Source organism: Moschus berezovskii, chromosome 3 (assembly GCF_049115385.1).
Source record: "Moschus berezovskii isolate FMDL1 chromosome 3, NW_MosBer_1.0, whole genome shotgun sequence".
NCBI classification, from domain to species: domain Eukaryota; kingdom Metazoa; phylum Chordata; class Mammalia; order Artiodactyla; family Moschidae; genus Moschus; species Moschus berezovskii.
The window spans coordinates 39,928,088-39,945,249 of NC_142462.1; the positions used below are offsets into that span (position 1 = coordinate 39,928,088).

The window sequence follows — 17,162 nt, forward strand, 5'->3', positions numbered from 1 at the left end:
CGGCTCAGAATAAGATCTTTTTGAATGTTCCATTTGCCCTTAAAAAGAACAAACAACCTACTGCTGGTGGGTGGAGTGTTTTATAAATGTCAATTAAGTCAGTTGGTTCAAATCTTCTATATTATTGCTATTATAATATTTTTACATGCTGTTTTATTTTTTATTCTTTCAGTTCAGTTCAGTCAGTTCAGTTCAGTCGCTCAGTCGCGTCTGACTCTCCGCGACCCCATGAATTACAGCACACCAGGCCTCCCTGTCCATCACCAACTCCCGGAGTACACTCAAACTCATGTCCACAGAGTCGGTGATGCCATCCAGCCATCTCATTCTCCGTCGTCCCCTTCTCCTCCCGCCCCCAACCTTTCCCAGCATCAGAGTCTTTTCCAGTGAGTCAACTCGTCGCATGAGGTGGCCAAAGTATTGCAGTTTCAGCTTTAGCATCAGTCCCTCCAATGAACATCCAGGATTGATCTCCTTTAGAATGGACTGGTTGGATCTCCTTGCAGTATAAGGGACTCTCAAGAGTCTTCTCCAACACCACAGTTCAAAAGCATCGATTCTTCGGCGATCAGCTTTCTTCACAGTCCAACTCTCACATCCATACATATGCTGTCATATTTTTATGCTGTTTTATATTATTGCTGTTATATTATGCTGTTCAATCTTCTATATTACTGATATTCTGTCCATCTGACCTGCTGGTTATTATAAGAGTGCTGGTTATTATAAAAGTTGATGGGGCTTCCCAGATGGTACAGTTGGTAAAGAATCCACCTGCCCAAGCAGGAGACTCAAGAGATGAAGTTTCAGTCCCTGGGTTAGGAAGATCCCCTGGAGTAGGAAATGCAACCCACTCCAGTATTCTTGCCTGGAGAATTCCATGGACAGAGGAGTCTGGTGGGCTACAGTCCATGGGGTCACAAAGAGTCAAACACAAATGAACAACTGAGCATCCACACAGGGACACTGTAGTTGATAAGTACAACTGTAGATTTTTCTCTTTTTATTTTTTGACCACATTGTGAGACATGTGAGACCTCACTTTCCTGACCATGGATCAAACCCATACCCCCTACAATGGGAGTATGGAGTCTTAACCACTGCTTCATCAGGTAAGTCCCTACCTGTAGATTTTCTATCTTTAATTCTCTGGTCAGTTCCATCAGCTTTTGTTTTCTGAAGCTCTGTTAACTGTATGAATCTTAGGATTTTTTATGTTTTCTGGACAAACAGGCTCTCTTTTTATTTGTAAATGTCCACATTCAATCATATCAATTTTCATTGTTTTGGAATTCACATTATCTGATACTAATACAGTCACTCCAACTTTCCTTCAATTGATTTCTGCATGGAATATCTTTCTTTTATTTTTTTTTTATTGGAGGCTATTTACTTTACAATATTATATTGGTTGGTTTTGCCATACATTGACATGAATCTGCCCCGGGTGTACATGTGTTCCCCTTCTTGAACCCCCCTCCCACCTCCCTCCTCCCCTTATCCTCCCTCTGGGTCATCCCCGTGCACCAGCCCTGAGCATCCTGTATCACGCGTCGAACCTGGACTGGCGATTCGTTTCACATATAATAATACACATGTTTCAATGCCATTCTCCCAAATCATCCCACCCTCATCCTCTCCCACAGAGTCCCAAAGACTGTTCTATACACCTGTGTCTCTTTTGCTGTCAAGTATACAGGGTTATCATTTGCATCTTTCTAAATTCCATATATATGCATTAGTATACTGTATTGATGTTTTTCTTTCTGGCTTACTGCACTCTGTATAATAGGCTCCAGTTTCATCCACCTCATTAGAACTGATTCAAATGTATTCTTTTTAATGGCTGAGTAATACTCCATTGTGTATATGTACCAAAGCTTCCTTATCCATTCATCTGCAGATGGACATCTAGGTTGCTTCCATGTCCTGGCTATTATAAACAGTGCTGCAATGAACATTGGAGTACATGTGTCTCTTTCAATTCTGGTTTCCTTGGTGTGTATGCCCAGGAGTGCGATTGCTGGATCATATGGCAGTTCTATTTCCAGTTTTTTAAGGAATTTCCACACTGTTCTCTATAGTGGCTGTACTAGTTCGCATTCCCACCAACAGTGTCAGAGGGTTCCCTTTTCTCCACACCCTCTCCAGCATTTATTGCATGTAGACTTTTGGATAGCAGCCATTCTGACTGGTGTGAAATGGTATCTCATTGTGGTTTTGATTTGCATTTCTCTGATTATGAGGGATGTTGAGCATTAAAATAGAAAGAGAAATTAAGGAAACTATTCCATTCACTGTTGCAACGAAAAGAATTAAATACTTAGGAATATATCTACCAAAGAAACAAAAGACCTGTAAAACACTGGTGAAAGTAATCAAAGAGGACACTAATAGATGGAGAAATATACCGTGTTCGTGGATTGGAAGAATAAATATTGTGAAAATGAGTATACTACCCAAAGTAATTTATACATTCAATGCAATCCCTGTCAAGCTACTAATGGTATTTTTCACAGAGCTAGAACAAATAATCTCACAGTTTGTATGGAAATACAAAAAACCTCGAATAGCCAAAGCAATCTTGAGAAAGAAGAATGGAACTGGGGGAATCAACCTGCCGGACTTCAGGCTCTACTACAAAGCCACAGTCATCAAGACATTATGGTACTGGCATAAAGACAGAAATATAGATCAATGGAACAAAATAGAAAGCCCAGAGATAAACCCACGCACCTATGGACACCTTATCCTTGACAAAGGAGGCAAGAATATAAAATGGAGAAAAGACAGTCTCCTTAACAAGTGGGCTGGGAAAACTGGTCAGCCACTTGTAAAAGAATGAAACTAGACCACTTTCTAACACTATATACAAAAATAAACTCAAAATGGATTAAAGATCTAAATGTAAGACCAGAAACTATAAAACTCCTAGAGGAGAACACAGGCAAAACACTCTCCGACATAAATCACAGCAGGATCCTCCATCATCCACCTCCCAGAATATTGGAAATAAAAGCAAAAATAAACAAATGGGACTTAATTAAAATTAAAAGCTTTTGCACAGCAAAGGAAACTATAAGCAAGGTGAAAAGACAGCCTTCAGAATGGGAATTTTTTTTATATCTTTTACTTTTAAACTATCTGTATTACTATAGAAAAGTTCTTTTAAATTTTATATGTTGAGTTTTTTCCCCCAAATGATCTCTTTTAATCAGTGTGTCCAGGTCATTTATATTTAATGCAATTAATAATACAATTGAATTTAGTTCTACCAGTTGACTTTTTTCTCTTAGCCTTTTTTCCACCTGCCTTCTTTTGCATAATTTGAATATTTTCAGCAGTCCATTTTAATTTAGCTGTTAGATTTTTTTCTAGATCTCTTACTATTTTTATAGTCACTGATTAAGGATTACAAGGTAAAACCTAACCTTTGAGATATCTGGGATATTAAACACACCAACATTTACATTACAGGGGTCCCTGAAAGAGAAGAGAGAGAACGGGCCTAAGAAAAATATTTTTAGAGATTATAGCTGAAAAATTCCCTGACATGAGAAAGGAAACACTGACTCAAGTCTGGGAAAGTACAGAGTCCCATACAGGACAAAGGCAAGGAGGAACACGCCAAGACACATATTAATCAAATTGAAAAAATTAAACACAGAGAAAAAAACTAAAGGTAACAAGGGAAAAACAATACATAATTTATAAGTGGTGGTGGTTTAGTTGCTAAGTCATCAACTCTTTGACCCTGTGGACTGTAGCCCACCAGGATCCTCTGTCCATGGGATTTAATGAGAAGAGAAGCCAAGAAAAAGAGGAAGAGAAAAAAGATCTCCAAAAACAAATCCAAAATAATTATGAAAATGGCAATAGGAACATACATATACATAACTACTTTAAATGTAAATGGTTTAAATGCTCCAACCAAAAGACACAGACTGCCTGAATGGATACAAAAACAGAACCATACATATGCTATCTACAAGAGACCCACTTCAGATCTAGGAACACATCCAGACTGAAAGTGACGGGACAGAAAAAGGTATTCCATACAAATGGAAATCAAAAGAAAGCAACAATAGCAATATCCTTTTGAAACTCCTCCTAAAAACTGCAGAGGAAAGAACACTCCTAAGCTGATTTTAAGAGGTCATCATCACCCTGATACCAAAACCAGACAAATATATCACAAAAAAGAATATTACAGGCCAATTATCACTAATGAACATAGATGCAAAAATCCTCAACAAAGTACCAGCAAACCAAATCCAACAATACATTAAAAGGATCATATACCATGATCAAGTGGGATTTATCCTAGGGAAATAAGGATTCTTCAATATATGCAAATCAATGTGATACACCCCATTAGCAAACTGAAGAATAAAAACCATATGATCATCTCAATAGATGCAGGAAAAACTTTTAGCAAAATTCAACACCCATTTATGTTAAAAAAAAAAAAAAACTCTTTAGAGAGTGAGTACAGAGGGAATCTACCTCAACAAACAAAGGTCATATACAACGAACCCACAGCTAACATCATTCTCAATGGTGAAAAAATAAAAGCATTTCCTCAAAGATCAGGAACAAGACAGGGATGTTTACTCTTACCACGTTTATTCAACATAAATTTGGATATCCTAGCCGTGACAATCAAAGAAGAAAATGAAATAAAAAGAATCCAAATTGGGAAAGAAGAAGTAAAACTAGATGACATGTCTGTAGATGACATGATAGTATACACAGAAAACCCTAAAGACACCACCAAACTACTAGAGCTCATCAATGAATTTGGTAAAGTTGCAGGGCACAAAATTAGTCAACAAATCTCTTGCATTCCTATATACTGACAACGAAAGATCAGAAAGAAAAATAAGGAAACAATCCCATTTGCTATCACAAATTAAAGAATAAAATACCTAGGAATAAACCTATGTAAGAAGGCAAAAGACCTGTAGTCATAAAACTATGAAATACTAATGAAAGAAATCAAAGATGACAAGCAGACAGAAGATATACCATGTCCTTCAATTGGAAGAATGAAAATATTGTCAAAATAATTATACTACCCAAAGCAATCTGGAGATACAATGCAATGCATATCAAATTACCAGTGGTATTTTTTCACAGAACTAGAACAAAAAAAAGTTTTCAATTTGTATGGAAATACAAAAGACCTTTAAAGAGACCAACAAGGGATTAATCTCCAGAATACACAAAGAGCTCGTGCAGCTCAATATAAAAAAATAAACAACTCAACCAAAAAATAGGGAGAAGATCTAAACAGACATTTCTCTGAAGACGACATACAGATAGACAAAAACACATGAAAAGATCCTCAACATCACTAATTATTAGAGAAATGCAAATCAAATCTACAATAATAACCTCATACCAGTCAGAATGGCCAACAACTAAAAGTATACAAATAATAATGCTGGAGAGGGTGTGGAGAAAAAGGAACCCTCCTACGCTGTTGGCAGGAACATAAACTGGTACAACTATTATGGAGATGACTATGGAGGTTCCTTTTAAAAATTAAATACAGAACTACCATATGATCCAGCAATTCCACTTCTGTGCACAAATCTGGAGAAAACCATACTTCCAAAAGATACATGCACCCCAATGTTCACTGCAGCACTATTTACAATGGCCAAGACATGGAAGCAACCTAATATCCACTGACAAAGGAATGGATAAAGAAGATGTGGTACATATATATACATAATATTACTCAGTCATAAAAAAGAATGAAATAATGTCGTTAATAGTTTCAATGAGTAATAACCAGGAACAGACTTCACTGTCAAGTAGAAAATAAACTTTGTATCTACAGGAACAAAAAAGTGTTTAAAAGCCAGGGCTACAGGATGCAAAAGGGTGAATTTACGTGGTAAAAAAGGGGGAAACTCAGAAAAAGAGGGCTCTAAACTTAAATATATATATATATGATATACTGTATTATGTAAATATGAATTTATTAAGTAACAGTGATTATATATTATATATGATATAATATCCAGATACATATATATACACACATCTGAGTATTTTTCATTTTTAAGCAGTTTTATTGGCATATAGTTGATTTACAATGTTGTGTTAGTTTCTGTTTGTACAGCAAAGTGAATCAGTTATACACATAGTCACACTCTTTTAGATTCTTTTCCCATATAGGTCATTACAGAGTACTGAGTTGAGTTCCCTGGCACCACTGTTTCTTATTCATCTTTAATTGAAAACCATCTTTTCAATTCTCCAATCTCATTACTACACATAAGCAACACTCAAGTTCTGTAGATATATATACCTTTTCCTTCCTACCATGACACATGGCTTGTGGGATCTTAGTTCCCCAACCAGGGATTAAACCCAGGACAGTGGCAGTGAAAGCACAATGTCCTAACCACTGGAGCACCAGTGAATTCTCCAGTCATATGCACTCCTGCTTGCACAATACCTCTGTGTTTTCATTTCAATTTCCTCTGCCATCCAGTTCAGACTCTCATTACCTTTCAACCAGACTTATCTTAACAAACATTTCTGACTCCCTACCACTAAGCTCTCATAACTACCAAAGTGTCTAGATATTGTTTCCAGATTAATGTTTTGATTCTGATATACTCTTCTGAAACACTTTGAATACTTCTTACACTATTTTGTCCAACTTTAAACTTCACATAATTCAAAGTGGTTCAAAAAGTAATCCCAACTTATCTTTCTGCCCTTACTTTGCCCTTCTACATACAGAATTTATCCAGGCAAAGCAAAAGAAACTCCTCAGTATTTCTCGGACATAACTTATTTCCTCTCTCCGTGCTGCCTGTGGTTTATTCCTTATATTCAAATGCCTGCATCTTGACCTAGACATCTCAAATGAAATCTTTCAGAAGTTTTTTCTTAATCCCTGCCAAGAGAGGAAGTCTTGCCATTTTTTACTCTTCTAGAGATCTGAGTATTTTTTAATTACATGACAACAGAAACTATCTAAAAGGAACTAATGGATACTTACCATTGGTGCCAGACTTGTTTACCTCAAACATCACACACTTTGGCCATTAAGTTTAACTTCTCACTCAAATCAACAACAAAGGGTAGCGATAACCTTCAAATAGGAAAAGAAGAGAAAAGTTTCGAACTCTCTTTAGAGATGGCAAAAATTGGTCCTTGGAATGGAAAGCAGGAATCTCAGGAAAATCTTCTCTCCTCCCAACACAAAAGTAGAAATACTAGATAAAATATAATAAATACACTTTTAAACATGGCACACACATGGGGAAAAAACTCACAGAAATCCTTAAGAGGCCAAAAAGTGAAAAATAAACAGAAAATAAGAGACTCTACAAAAAAACCTAAAACTGAAGGCACCAAAATAGACTCAAAATACAGAAAACAAAAATAGACCTATCTGTAAGAATAACTTAATAAATTCATCATAATTATACTTTAAAACTTCTGTTATTAATAGATCAAACTAACAAAAATGTGACTAGTAGTTGAAAAACATAATCAAGAATTGGAGAATACAAATTCTTCTCAATATAGAACATTTACTGAAACTAATCATACACTAAGCCATTAAGCAAATCTTATAAATTTCAAAAATATTTGCCATACAGACCAAATTCTCTGATCATAAGTCAATTAACACACAAATAAAAGTGAAAATGTAAAAGCTATTTTCAGAAACCTTAAAAATAACCTTCCAAATAACACAGATGCTAAAGAAGAAATAATAAAAAGTGAAAATTTACTTAAAAATGAATATTAGTGAAAAGAAAACATATCCAAACTTTGAAATGTAGCCAAAGCAGCATTTGGAGAGAAGGTTAAAAATCAACAAAGTCAAAAACAAAGTTATTTGTTTTATTGGTCTATTTGAAAGACTAATAAAATTAAAATCTAATTAAAATCTCTGGCAATAGTGCTCATGAAGAAAAGAGAAAAAAACTAATAATATTAGTGGTATAAAAGGGGACATTGGTGTAGAAAATAATACCAGGTAGTCACTAATAGAGCTTTTGTTTATTCTTTAACAGCAACATGAATTAAATGCAGGTGGCCCTCTGTATCCATGGATTCAACCAACCATGGATGGGAAAAAAAATTTTTAATTCCAGAAACTTCCAAAAAGCAAAACCTGAATTTACCACGTGCTGACAACTATCTACATAGCATTTACACTGCATTAGGCATTATAACAGAGAAGGCAATGGCACTCCACTCCAGTGCTCTTGCCTGGAAAATCCCATGGACAGAGGAGCCTGGTAGGCTGCAGTTCATGGGGTCGCAAAGAATCAGACACGACTGAGCGACTTCACTTTCACTTTTCACTTTCATGCATTGGAGAAGGAAATGGAAACCCACTCCAGTGTTCTTGCCTGGAGAATCCCAGGGATGGCGAAGCCTAGTCGGGTGCTGTCTTTAGGGTTGCGCAGAGTTGGACACGACTGAAGCAACTTAGCAGCAGCAGGCATTATAAGTAATCTACAGATGATTCAAATTACAAGGAGGATGTGTGTAGGTTATATGTAAATTCTATGCCCTTTAATATAAGGGACTTGGGCATCTGCAGATTTTGGTATCCAGGAGGTCCTCAGAACCAATCCTCCAAGGATATCTAGGAACCATATCCTTCACAGGAGGGGGATGGCTGGTAAACGATGAAGACAGGGAGTAGGTTTTTTGAAAAGCAGAATCTTAGCTTTTAACAATGCCATAAGGATGAACATGTGATTTATCTTTAGATCTCTTCGGTGAGCTTTGACTTTTTTTAAACCATTCAGTTGAATTCATCTATCTGAAGTGCATCACAATGAAAGGAAAAATGGCAACTAACTAAAGATTAAATAATTAAGAGGATATAGAGGAAACTGACAACTGTAGAAAAGAATATAGAAATCAACAACCTAAATAGACTGATAAGCATTAAGCAAGTAAATTAGCCATTAAACTGCATTTGTGTATGCACACTGTCTTGTCCCTGCACCACTTGACCCAGAGTTTTTACCGGCAAATTCTCCCTAATTGATGATTTCAAGATTATGCAAAATTCTTACAAAGAATGATAAAAGATAAAATACTTTCATTTATTTAATGAGGTGTATATAATCTTGATAACAACAAAAAAAAGTACCAAGTACCAAACAGAAAAATGATAAATTTTCCTCATAAACTCAGAATCAAAACTTACCATGAGGGCTTCCCTTTTGGCTCAGTGGTAAAGAATCTGCCTGCCAATGCAGGAGACATAGGTTCAATCCCTGGTCTGCGAAGACTCCACATGCCGCAGAGCAACTAAGCCTGTGTACTGCAACTACTGAGCTTGTGCTCCAGAGGCCAGGAGAACACTACTGAGCCCACGTGCCACAATTACCAAAGCCTGCACCATGGAGCCCAACAAGAGAAGCCACTGCAATAAGAAGCCCACGCACTGCAACTAAATATTACTCCTGCCTGCCACAACTAGAGAAAAGCCCGCACAGCAACCGAGAATCAGCAGAGCCAAAAAGGGAGAAGAAAAAAAAAACTAAATCCTAAATTTTATGAAGTATATTAAAATAATACATGAGGTCCAAATTAGATTTTTACCAAGGATATATGGGTGAATAAACATTAGGAAAACTACTGATGCAATTATTCACGTTAAAAAATTAAGGACTACTGGTTCCAGAAAAGATAAAGTGATGCACTCTCCTTCTGATAAATACAATCCTAAACCCTGACATTATATAAAATAAAGTGAAGAAGATTCTGAAGGTGGAGAATTAAAAAAAAAAAAAGGACCGACTAGGGATCTTGGAACTCAAGAAATGACACAGCAGTTAAGTTCCTTTGTAACCTGAAAAACAGAATTGCTTTCTCCTCCTGAATGTTCTCAATTAAATTTGATGGTGGAAAGAAAAATTGTAATACTGTCTAATGTGGTTCTAAATGTACATACAGGAAATAGCTAAAATAATTTATAAATAGGTGAGAGTAATGTTCATGAAGAAAGGTAAAGTTTTTAAGTTTCAGATTGGAAAATAATGATACCAACAGACTGTGACAAGTTATGTATATATACTACCGAGAGCAACCACTACTATACACACACACACACACACACAGATACACTCAAAAATACTATCGATAAATAAAGATGGAATTCTAAAGTTTTCAAACAATCCACAGGAAATAGGAAAAAGACAGAGAAACCAAAAGCAGAGGAAACAAACAAAAAACTACATAATAAAAGGAAACTTTCTTGAGTCTGTATGTTTACATCTTTTGCCAAATTTCAGAAAATTTCAGTCATTATTTCTTTGAGTACATTTTCAGTCTTGTCCTCTTTCTCTCCTTCAAGGACTCTGAAGGCAAGAATGTTAGACCTTTTGCTATGATCCCACAGACCCCTGAGGCTTTTTGTTTAAGTCTCTTCTTTCTAATTTTGGATTGAGTCTCTGTTATTCAATTAGGAAATTTCGATTGCTTTGTCTTCCAGTTCACTGATGCTTTTCTCTTCCCCCTCCACTTTCCTATTGAGCCTAACCATAGAACTTTTCACTGTGGGTTTGTATTTTTCTGTATCAAAATTTCCACTTGTTTCTTCTTTTTATCTTCTATTTCTTTGCAGCGTTTTTCTATTTTTTCCCCTTCTTTCAAGAATGTTTGTAACTGCTCAGTGAAGCATTTTTATCATGACTGCTTTGTGATCTGCATCAGTAATTCTAACACCTTTTATCATCTCAGTGTTGACACCGATTGCCTTTTGTTACACATCTTCCTGGTTCTTGGTATGAAAATCCATCTTCGAATGAAACCTGGATATGTTCATACTGTGTTATGAGACTGTGGATCTTATTTAAACCTGTTTTAACTGGCTTTCTGTGACACTGCTCCAGCAGGGGAAGGTCACGGGGTGGAAGGCACCACACTTCATTACTGACACATAGAGGGAAAAATCCAAGCTTCCTGGGGCCTTCACTGACACTTGAGGGAAGTCTCCTCATTACCCTTGGCTGGAGGTGGGGGTACAGGCTGACTGACAATGCACTGGGAGCAGCCTCATCACTGCTGGCTGATGGTCGAAGACATAACTCTCTAATACACCTCTTCTGACACAACCTCATTGCTGCTGGGTGGGGATCAAAATCCAGGCTCTCTATGGACACAGTATGGGAACAGGTGAGAAGTCAAGGCTCACAACCAGAGAGGAGGGAAGAAGTGCCAGCTCTCTGCTTGGTCTTCTCTGATACCACACTGTGGTGGCGCTGAGATACTCTGTTCTCATGAGGATGGAATTCTAAGTTCTCCATTCAGCCTCTTCAGGTCTGGGTTGGGGTAATGCCAGTTTTTCTGTAGTATCTGGCTAAAATGGAGTAGACTGTGTCTAAAAAGTCTCCTATCTTGCCAGGCTGTTCTATTCCTTCTATTCCTGGTCTTTTAGCTAAAGACAGCAGATCCATGTCAGACTGTGTGTGTATGGGCACCCTCCTGTTGATGCCTGCAGGCTACTGGCTTATCCAGTACTCAGTGTTGGATATAAAGCAAGCAGAAAATCCAAGAGACCTGCCACGATGCCATTCTTAAGGAACCAAAGTCCCTAGACTTCTTCTCCCTACCTTTCAGAGTCTTGTGTTTTATAGGTCCAGGGTTTAATGGGAGAAATAGGTGAAAGTGTGTCCACTTTATCTTCCTGAAAGTAGAAATCCTCCTAAATTTTACTTTTATAGCCACTAGAACAAATGATAAAGGGGGACTTTCCTGGTGGTCCATGGGCTAAGACTCCCAATGCAGGGAACCCAGGGACCACCCCTGGTCAAGGAACTAGATACCACATGCTGCAACTCAGAGTTTGCATGCCACAACTAAAATCCCACATGCCACAGCTGAAAGATCTTGCAAAAGGCAAATAGCTTCCCTGGTGGCTCAGGTGGTAAAGAATCTGCCTGCAATGCCAGAGACCTGGGTTCGATCCTTGGGTGGAGAAGATTCCCTAGAGGACAGCATCGCAATCCACTCCAATATTCTTGCCTGGAGAATCCCACGGACAGAGGAGCCTGGCGGGTCGCAAAGAGTCAGACTTGACTAAGCAACTAACGCTTTCACACATTCATATGGCAGCTAAGACCGGGTACAGCCAAATAAATAAATATTTTTTTAAAAATAAATGAAGAGAATGATTAGGAAAATAATACTTCATTTGTCCCTATCAAACTTGATCTCTGGCAACTGATTTAGAGAATCTAAAACATAAGACAAGCAACAGTTAAGCTTTTAGAAGCTTTGGGATTTTACTCGGCCTTTACTTAAACATAAACAAAAGTGTGATGTGGAAATTAGTCACTATAATCTGAAATTCCAACCAACACAGAAGTTAGCCTATCTGAAGCACTTTACTCAGCTCTGAGTACCAGATTTTAAGATCCAGTAAACCAATGATAAATCTGAAGAATAAAATTATAGTGGTTCCAAAGACTGAAAGAACTAGAGATACTTCACCTGAAGAAAGAAAAGGGGAACTAAGGAAAAAGGATTATGTAATAGCAACTTTTAATATGTATTAGGCTCACAATTTTAAAAAGAGGCAGAAAAGCACGGTCACCTAAGTTGACTTCTTATACTATACATCAGAATTTTCTAACAATCTGAATTGCCCAAAAAATAATGGCCTGCTCTACTATCCTTTGTTCCCCGATATCATAAGTATTAAAATGAAGACTATATATCCACCAGCTGGAAATATTGCTTGGTGGATTGCTTCATATTAATGGTACTGCCTGAACTGGTACTGTGGAGGTGGGGTGTGATTGCTGCTGAGCTGGAAAAATGCCTGATATTCCCACCCAGCTTCAACGAGACTTTCCACTTACATATCCAGCATCCGCAGTGGCTTTTATTAGGGGAAGTGGAAGTGAGTTGGAGAAAAGGATTATGCTTGAGAGCAAAAGTTAAAAAATGACTGAAGTGAAGACATGAACTGAGGCCTCTGTGAACTTTCCATTCTGTGATCAATTCTTAGTTCTCAGCTATATTCCAGAAAAGTAATTTCATCACCTTATGACAGAAGTACTGAAAAAAAAAAAAAAAAAAGAAGTACTGCAGACGACATTAATATATGTGATTTTAAAAGCCTTGTATTTTTTTTTAAAATGGGGCTGTTAGAATGAAGATCTCTTTGCTACCTGTGTCAGCACAGCCTATTGTGGGCCTGGGGTGAATTTTTTTCCTCTGAAAACAACTGATAAACTAAATGCCTTTTTATTAAAAAAAATAAAAAGTAGCTACAGAAAAGTAAGCCTTCTAAACCCAGGAAATTATACATTTTAAACTTGTATTTCTATCAAGGAAAGAACAGAAAAAATTAGTTGTTACATTAACTAAATTCTAAGTGAACACACTATATTATCAAAATAATTATATAACTTTTGCAAAATTAAAGGCAATTTGTTACCTATTAGAATAGCAAAAAATGGGCAATACTATATGAAACTTTCTAGACACCTGAATCTTTAATAAACTACCTCATCGTGAAAGTTACACATCATTTCATGATTCATATCCATACTACAACAGTGACCACCATAGTTGATCTACAGGAACTTTTTTAAAAGCATGTTTGGAATTATTAATCTTACCAAGCTTAAAAAATTCACAGATTTCAGAATCATCTTTCTTACTGTCATTCTAGTGGAATTCTTATCCATAAAATAACTAGAGATTGTATTCTCAACACAGAAGTCCACTAGCTTCTATAGAAATAACATTTATGGTGCAAAAGTCAGTCTAAAGGTCTATGATGTGTATTTTGCTGAGGCATGATTCGGATGATGGCAGAGAGATGTGCCACTTATATGGTAGTGAGTCTACCCCATCACTCAGCATGGCTAGATCAACATGGTTTGTTTTCTTTGTAGTTTACATATTTTGTGAACAAATTACATGCTAAATGGTATACCAAATCAAGGGAATTGAGGTCTTATGATAAAACCTTTGTGGAACATTAAGATACCTCAACCACCACTGTATTTCATATGTTTTAAAATATTATATGTAAATTTACATATAAAATTTTAAAAATGATAACAACACAATGTAGTAACTATGAAAACATTTCAAAATATTTTCAGACACTTTGCTCTCATAAAAACTTATTTTCTCATAAAGGGTAACATGGAAAACTTAGAAAATATTGAATAGCAAAAATAAGAAAAATAAATAACCCTTTAAAAATATAGAACAATGAACTTTAACAGAAAAGCACCAGTGTTTTTTATGGATCCCATTTTAAGATACAAAGGGCTGAAAGAATTCAGATTTTGTTACCCCATTTAACATTTAATTAAATTCAACCATTTATTATAAGCCTACAGGACTGCTCAACTAATTTAAACAATTATAGTAAAACTTGATGCTTTGAGCACTAAAAAGCAAAAAACAGAATTACCTTGCAGATTAAATGTGAGATGCTCATAAATTGTATCACCAAAACGCTACTTATTTGAAATTACTATACCATTAAGATCATAATGATCATAAAAACTTAAGTGGAAACATTTAGTGACCAAATTTCCTTTTGGGAAACTAGGCAACAGAATTAATGTGATAAAGTTATCATTTATTACTACTAAAGGTGTACGTCAAGGTTGTATATTGTCACCTTGCTTATTTAACTTATATGCAGAGTACATCATGAGGAACGCTGGGCTGGAAGAAGCACAAGCTGGAATCAAGATTGCTGGGAGAAATATCAATAACCTCAGATATGCAGATGACACTACCCTTATGGCAGAAAGTGAAGAGGAACTCAAAAGCCTCTTGATCAAAGTGAAAGAGGAGAGTGAAAAGGTTGGTTTGAAGCTCAACATTCAGAAAACAAAGATCATGGCATCTGGTCCCATCACTTCATGGGAAATAGATGGAAAAACAGTGGAAACAGTGTCAGACTTTGTTTTTTGGGGCTCCAAAATCACTGCAGATGCTGATTGCAGCCATGAAATTAAAAGACGCTTGCTCCTTGGAAGGAAAGTTATGACCAACCTTGATAGTATATTAAAAAGCAGAGACATTACTTTGCCAACCAAGGTCCGTCTAGTCAAGGCAATGGTTTTTCCCGTGGTCATGTATGGATGTGAGAGTTGGACTGTGAAGAAGGCTGATCGCCAAAGAATCGATGCTTTTGAACTGTGGTGTTGGAGAAGACTCTTGAGAGTCCCTTATACTGCAAGGAGATCCAACCAGTCCATTCTAAAGGAGATCAATCCTGGATGTTCATTGGAGGGACTGATGCTAAAGCTGAAACTGCAATACTTTGGCCACCTCATGCGACGAGTTGACTCACTGGAAAAGACTCTGATGCTGGGAAAGGTTGGGGGCGAGAGGAGAAGGGGACGACGGAGAATGAGATGGCTGGATGGCATCACCGACTCTGTGGACATGAGTTTGAGTGTACTCCGGGAGTTGGTGATGGACAGGGAGGCCTGGCGTGCTGTGATTCATGGGGTCGTGGAGAGTCGGACACGACTGAGCGACTGAACTGAACTGAACATTTATATACTATATACTATTTCTTGATGCTATCAGCTATATTTTCAGTTCAGTTCAGTTCAGTCACTCAGTCGTGTCCGACTCTCCGCGACCCCATGAATCACAGCACGCCAGGCCTCCCTGTCCATCACCAACTCCCAGAGTTCACTCAAACTCATGTTCACAGAGTCGGTGATGCCATCCAGCCATCTCATTCTCGGTCGTCCACTTCTCCTCCCGCCCCCAACCCTTCTATATTTTTAATTTAAAAGTATCATGTCTGAAGGAACATGGTTTTCATTTTTTCTTTTAAATTTTAAGAGATTTATGTTTCTGACATAAATACATTTACTGATCTTCTTTAAAGTCCAGCATCTCTTTTACATAGCTCTTTTTTAATCTACTCACTGCTAAAAAATTTTCAAAGATTTTGAATTTAATGAAGAAAAGATTAAGCAAACAATACCTGGTGCTCCTCTGTAAACTGATTAAAATACCAACTAGTAATCTTTGAAGATGAGTTTCTTTTAATAGAAAGTGAATCTGCTTCTTGTATGTGGCAATTAATACTCAGCATTTTTAAGGCATCCTGGAAACGGGTATAAATTCAAGAAGAGAGTCTTTACCAGGGACATAGCCAAAAGATTAGGTGTTCTAAAATCAGGTTTTGATTCTAAAGATGCTGCATACTAAACCGTATAATTTCTAAAATCTCAAGCTTGTTAATAGCAGAACTGTTGGAAGAATAAATAATACGTTAGTGCTATTACCTTTCAGTCAGTGACTTAGAATCTGTTCCAAAATGGCTGCAAAGTTGTTAAATTCAGGAGAAGAAGCATCAGTTGTCTCAAAGCAGGACCGATCAATCAGGGTCTTCACAGAAAACCTATGAGGGGAAAAATATATTATTGCTTTTAAGTAAAAGTGATTCATTCACCGAGTAGGAAAAATGAGAGGAAAGCAATCTAGAGAAATATTACAGAAATGTTTTATAAGATTATATGCTCTGAAAACTCCATTTACTCAATGGAGTAAATTCACTCTGTACACAGGATATTTTACAGAAATATCAGCCTTTTTGACTTATATATTTACTATCTGTTGACTGTATTAAGACTTAGAAATAGTCCACTGTCCTCAGAGCCATTAAAATCAGAATAAACAAAATGACCTAAATTATTAAGTCCAGAGCCATAATACAACTTATAAGAGTTTAAGCATCAAACCAAAATGCTTTTAAGAGTTTTGGAGAACAAAATTGATTAAGATAGGATTTGAGTATTCATGAAGTGTAGATCCCAAGTTTTTATGAACGACAACAGGAAAACTTATAACTCTGTAAAGTACACTATATTTTTCCTTGTTTTCAGAATGTCCTTTGTCTCTATTTCTGACTGCCAAATACCAATGCATTTCCCAAGACTCAGCTAAAATGCCATCTTCTCAATGAAGAATTATCCTCTACATATTCCTAGCTCAAAGTAGCATCTTGTTTGTATCTCCTTTAAGAGATGATTACAACTTATCTTACTGCTATTACTGCTGTTGTCTATCTCTATCTTACTAGAATACAAATTCCTTCAGGGCAGCAGCATATCTTTTGTGTGTTTATATCTTCCTTAGCACATAGGACAATGACTTGA

General features: G+C 36.7%; 1 protein-coding gene across 8 annotated transcripts in view; it reads right to left on the reverse strand.

The window, feature by feature from the left end:
• LOC148778313 (RUN domain-containing protein 3B-like) overlaps positions 1 to 17,162 on the reverse strand; it is a 144,695-nt gene that overhangs the window by 110,756 nt on the left and 16,777 nt on the right. For 6 of the 8 annotated variants that reach the window (XR_016036910.1, XR_016036913.1, XR_016036911.1 and 3 more), the window contains exon 2: positions 16,290 to 16,405. Coding sequence is in view for 3 of the 8 variants with exons in the window: in XM_088833796.1 (XP_088689922.1) it covers positions 16,297 to 16,405 (109 nt within the window). In the remaining 5 variants the exon portion in view is untranslated. Of the gene's footprint in view, positions 1 to 5,592; positions 7,242 to 12,590; positions 13,066 to 16,289; positions 16,406 to 17,162 lie in introns of those variants that run through there. The other 2 variants (XM_088833790.1, XM_088833793.1) reach the window with 2 other exon arrangements.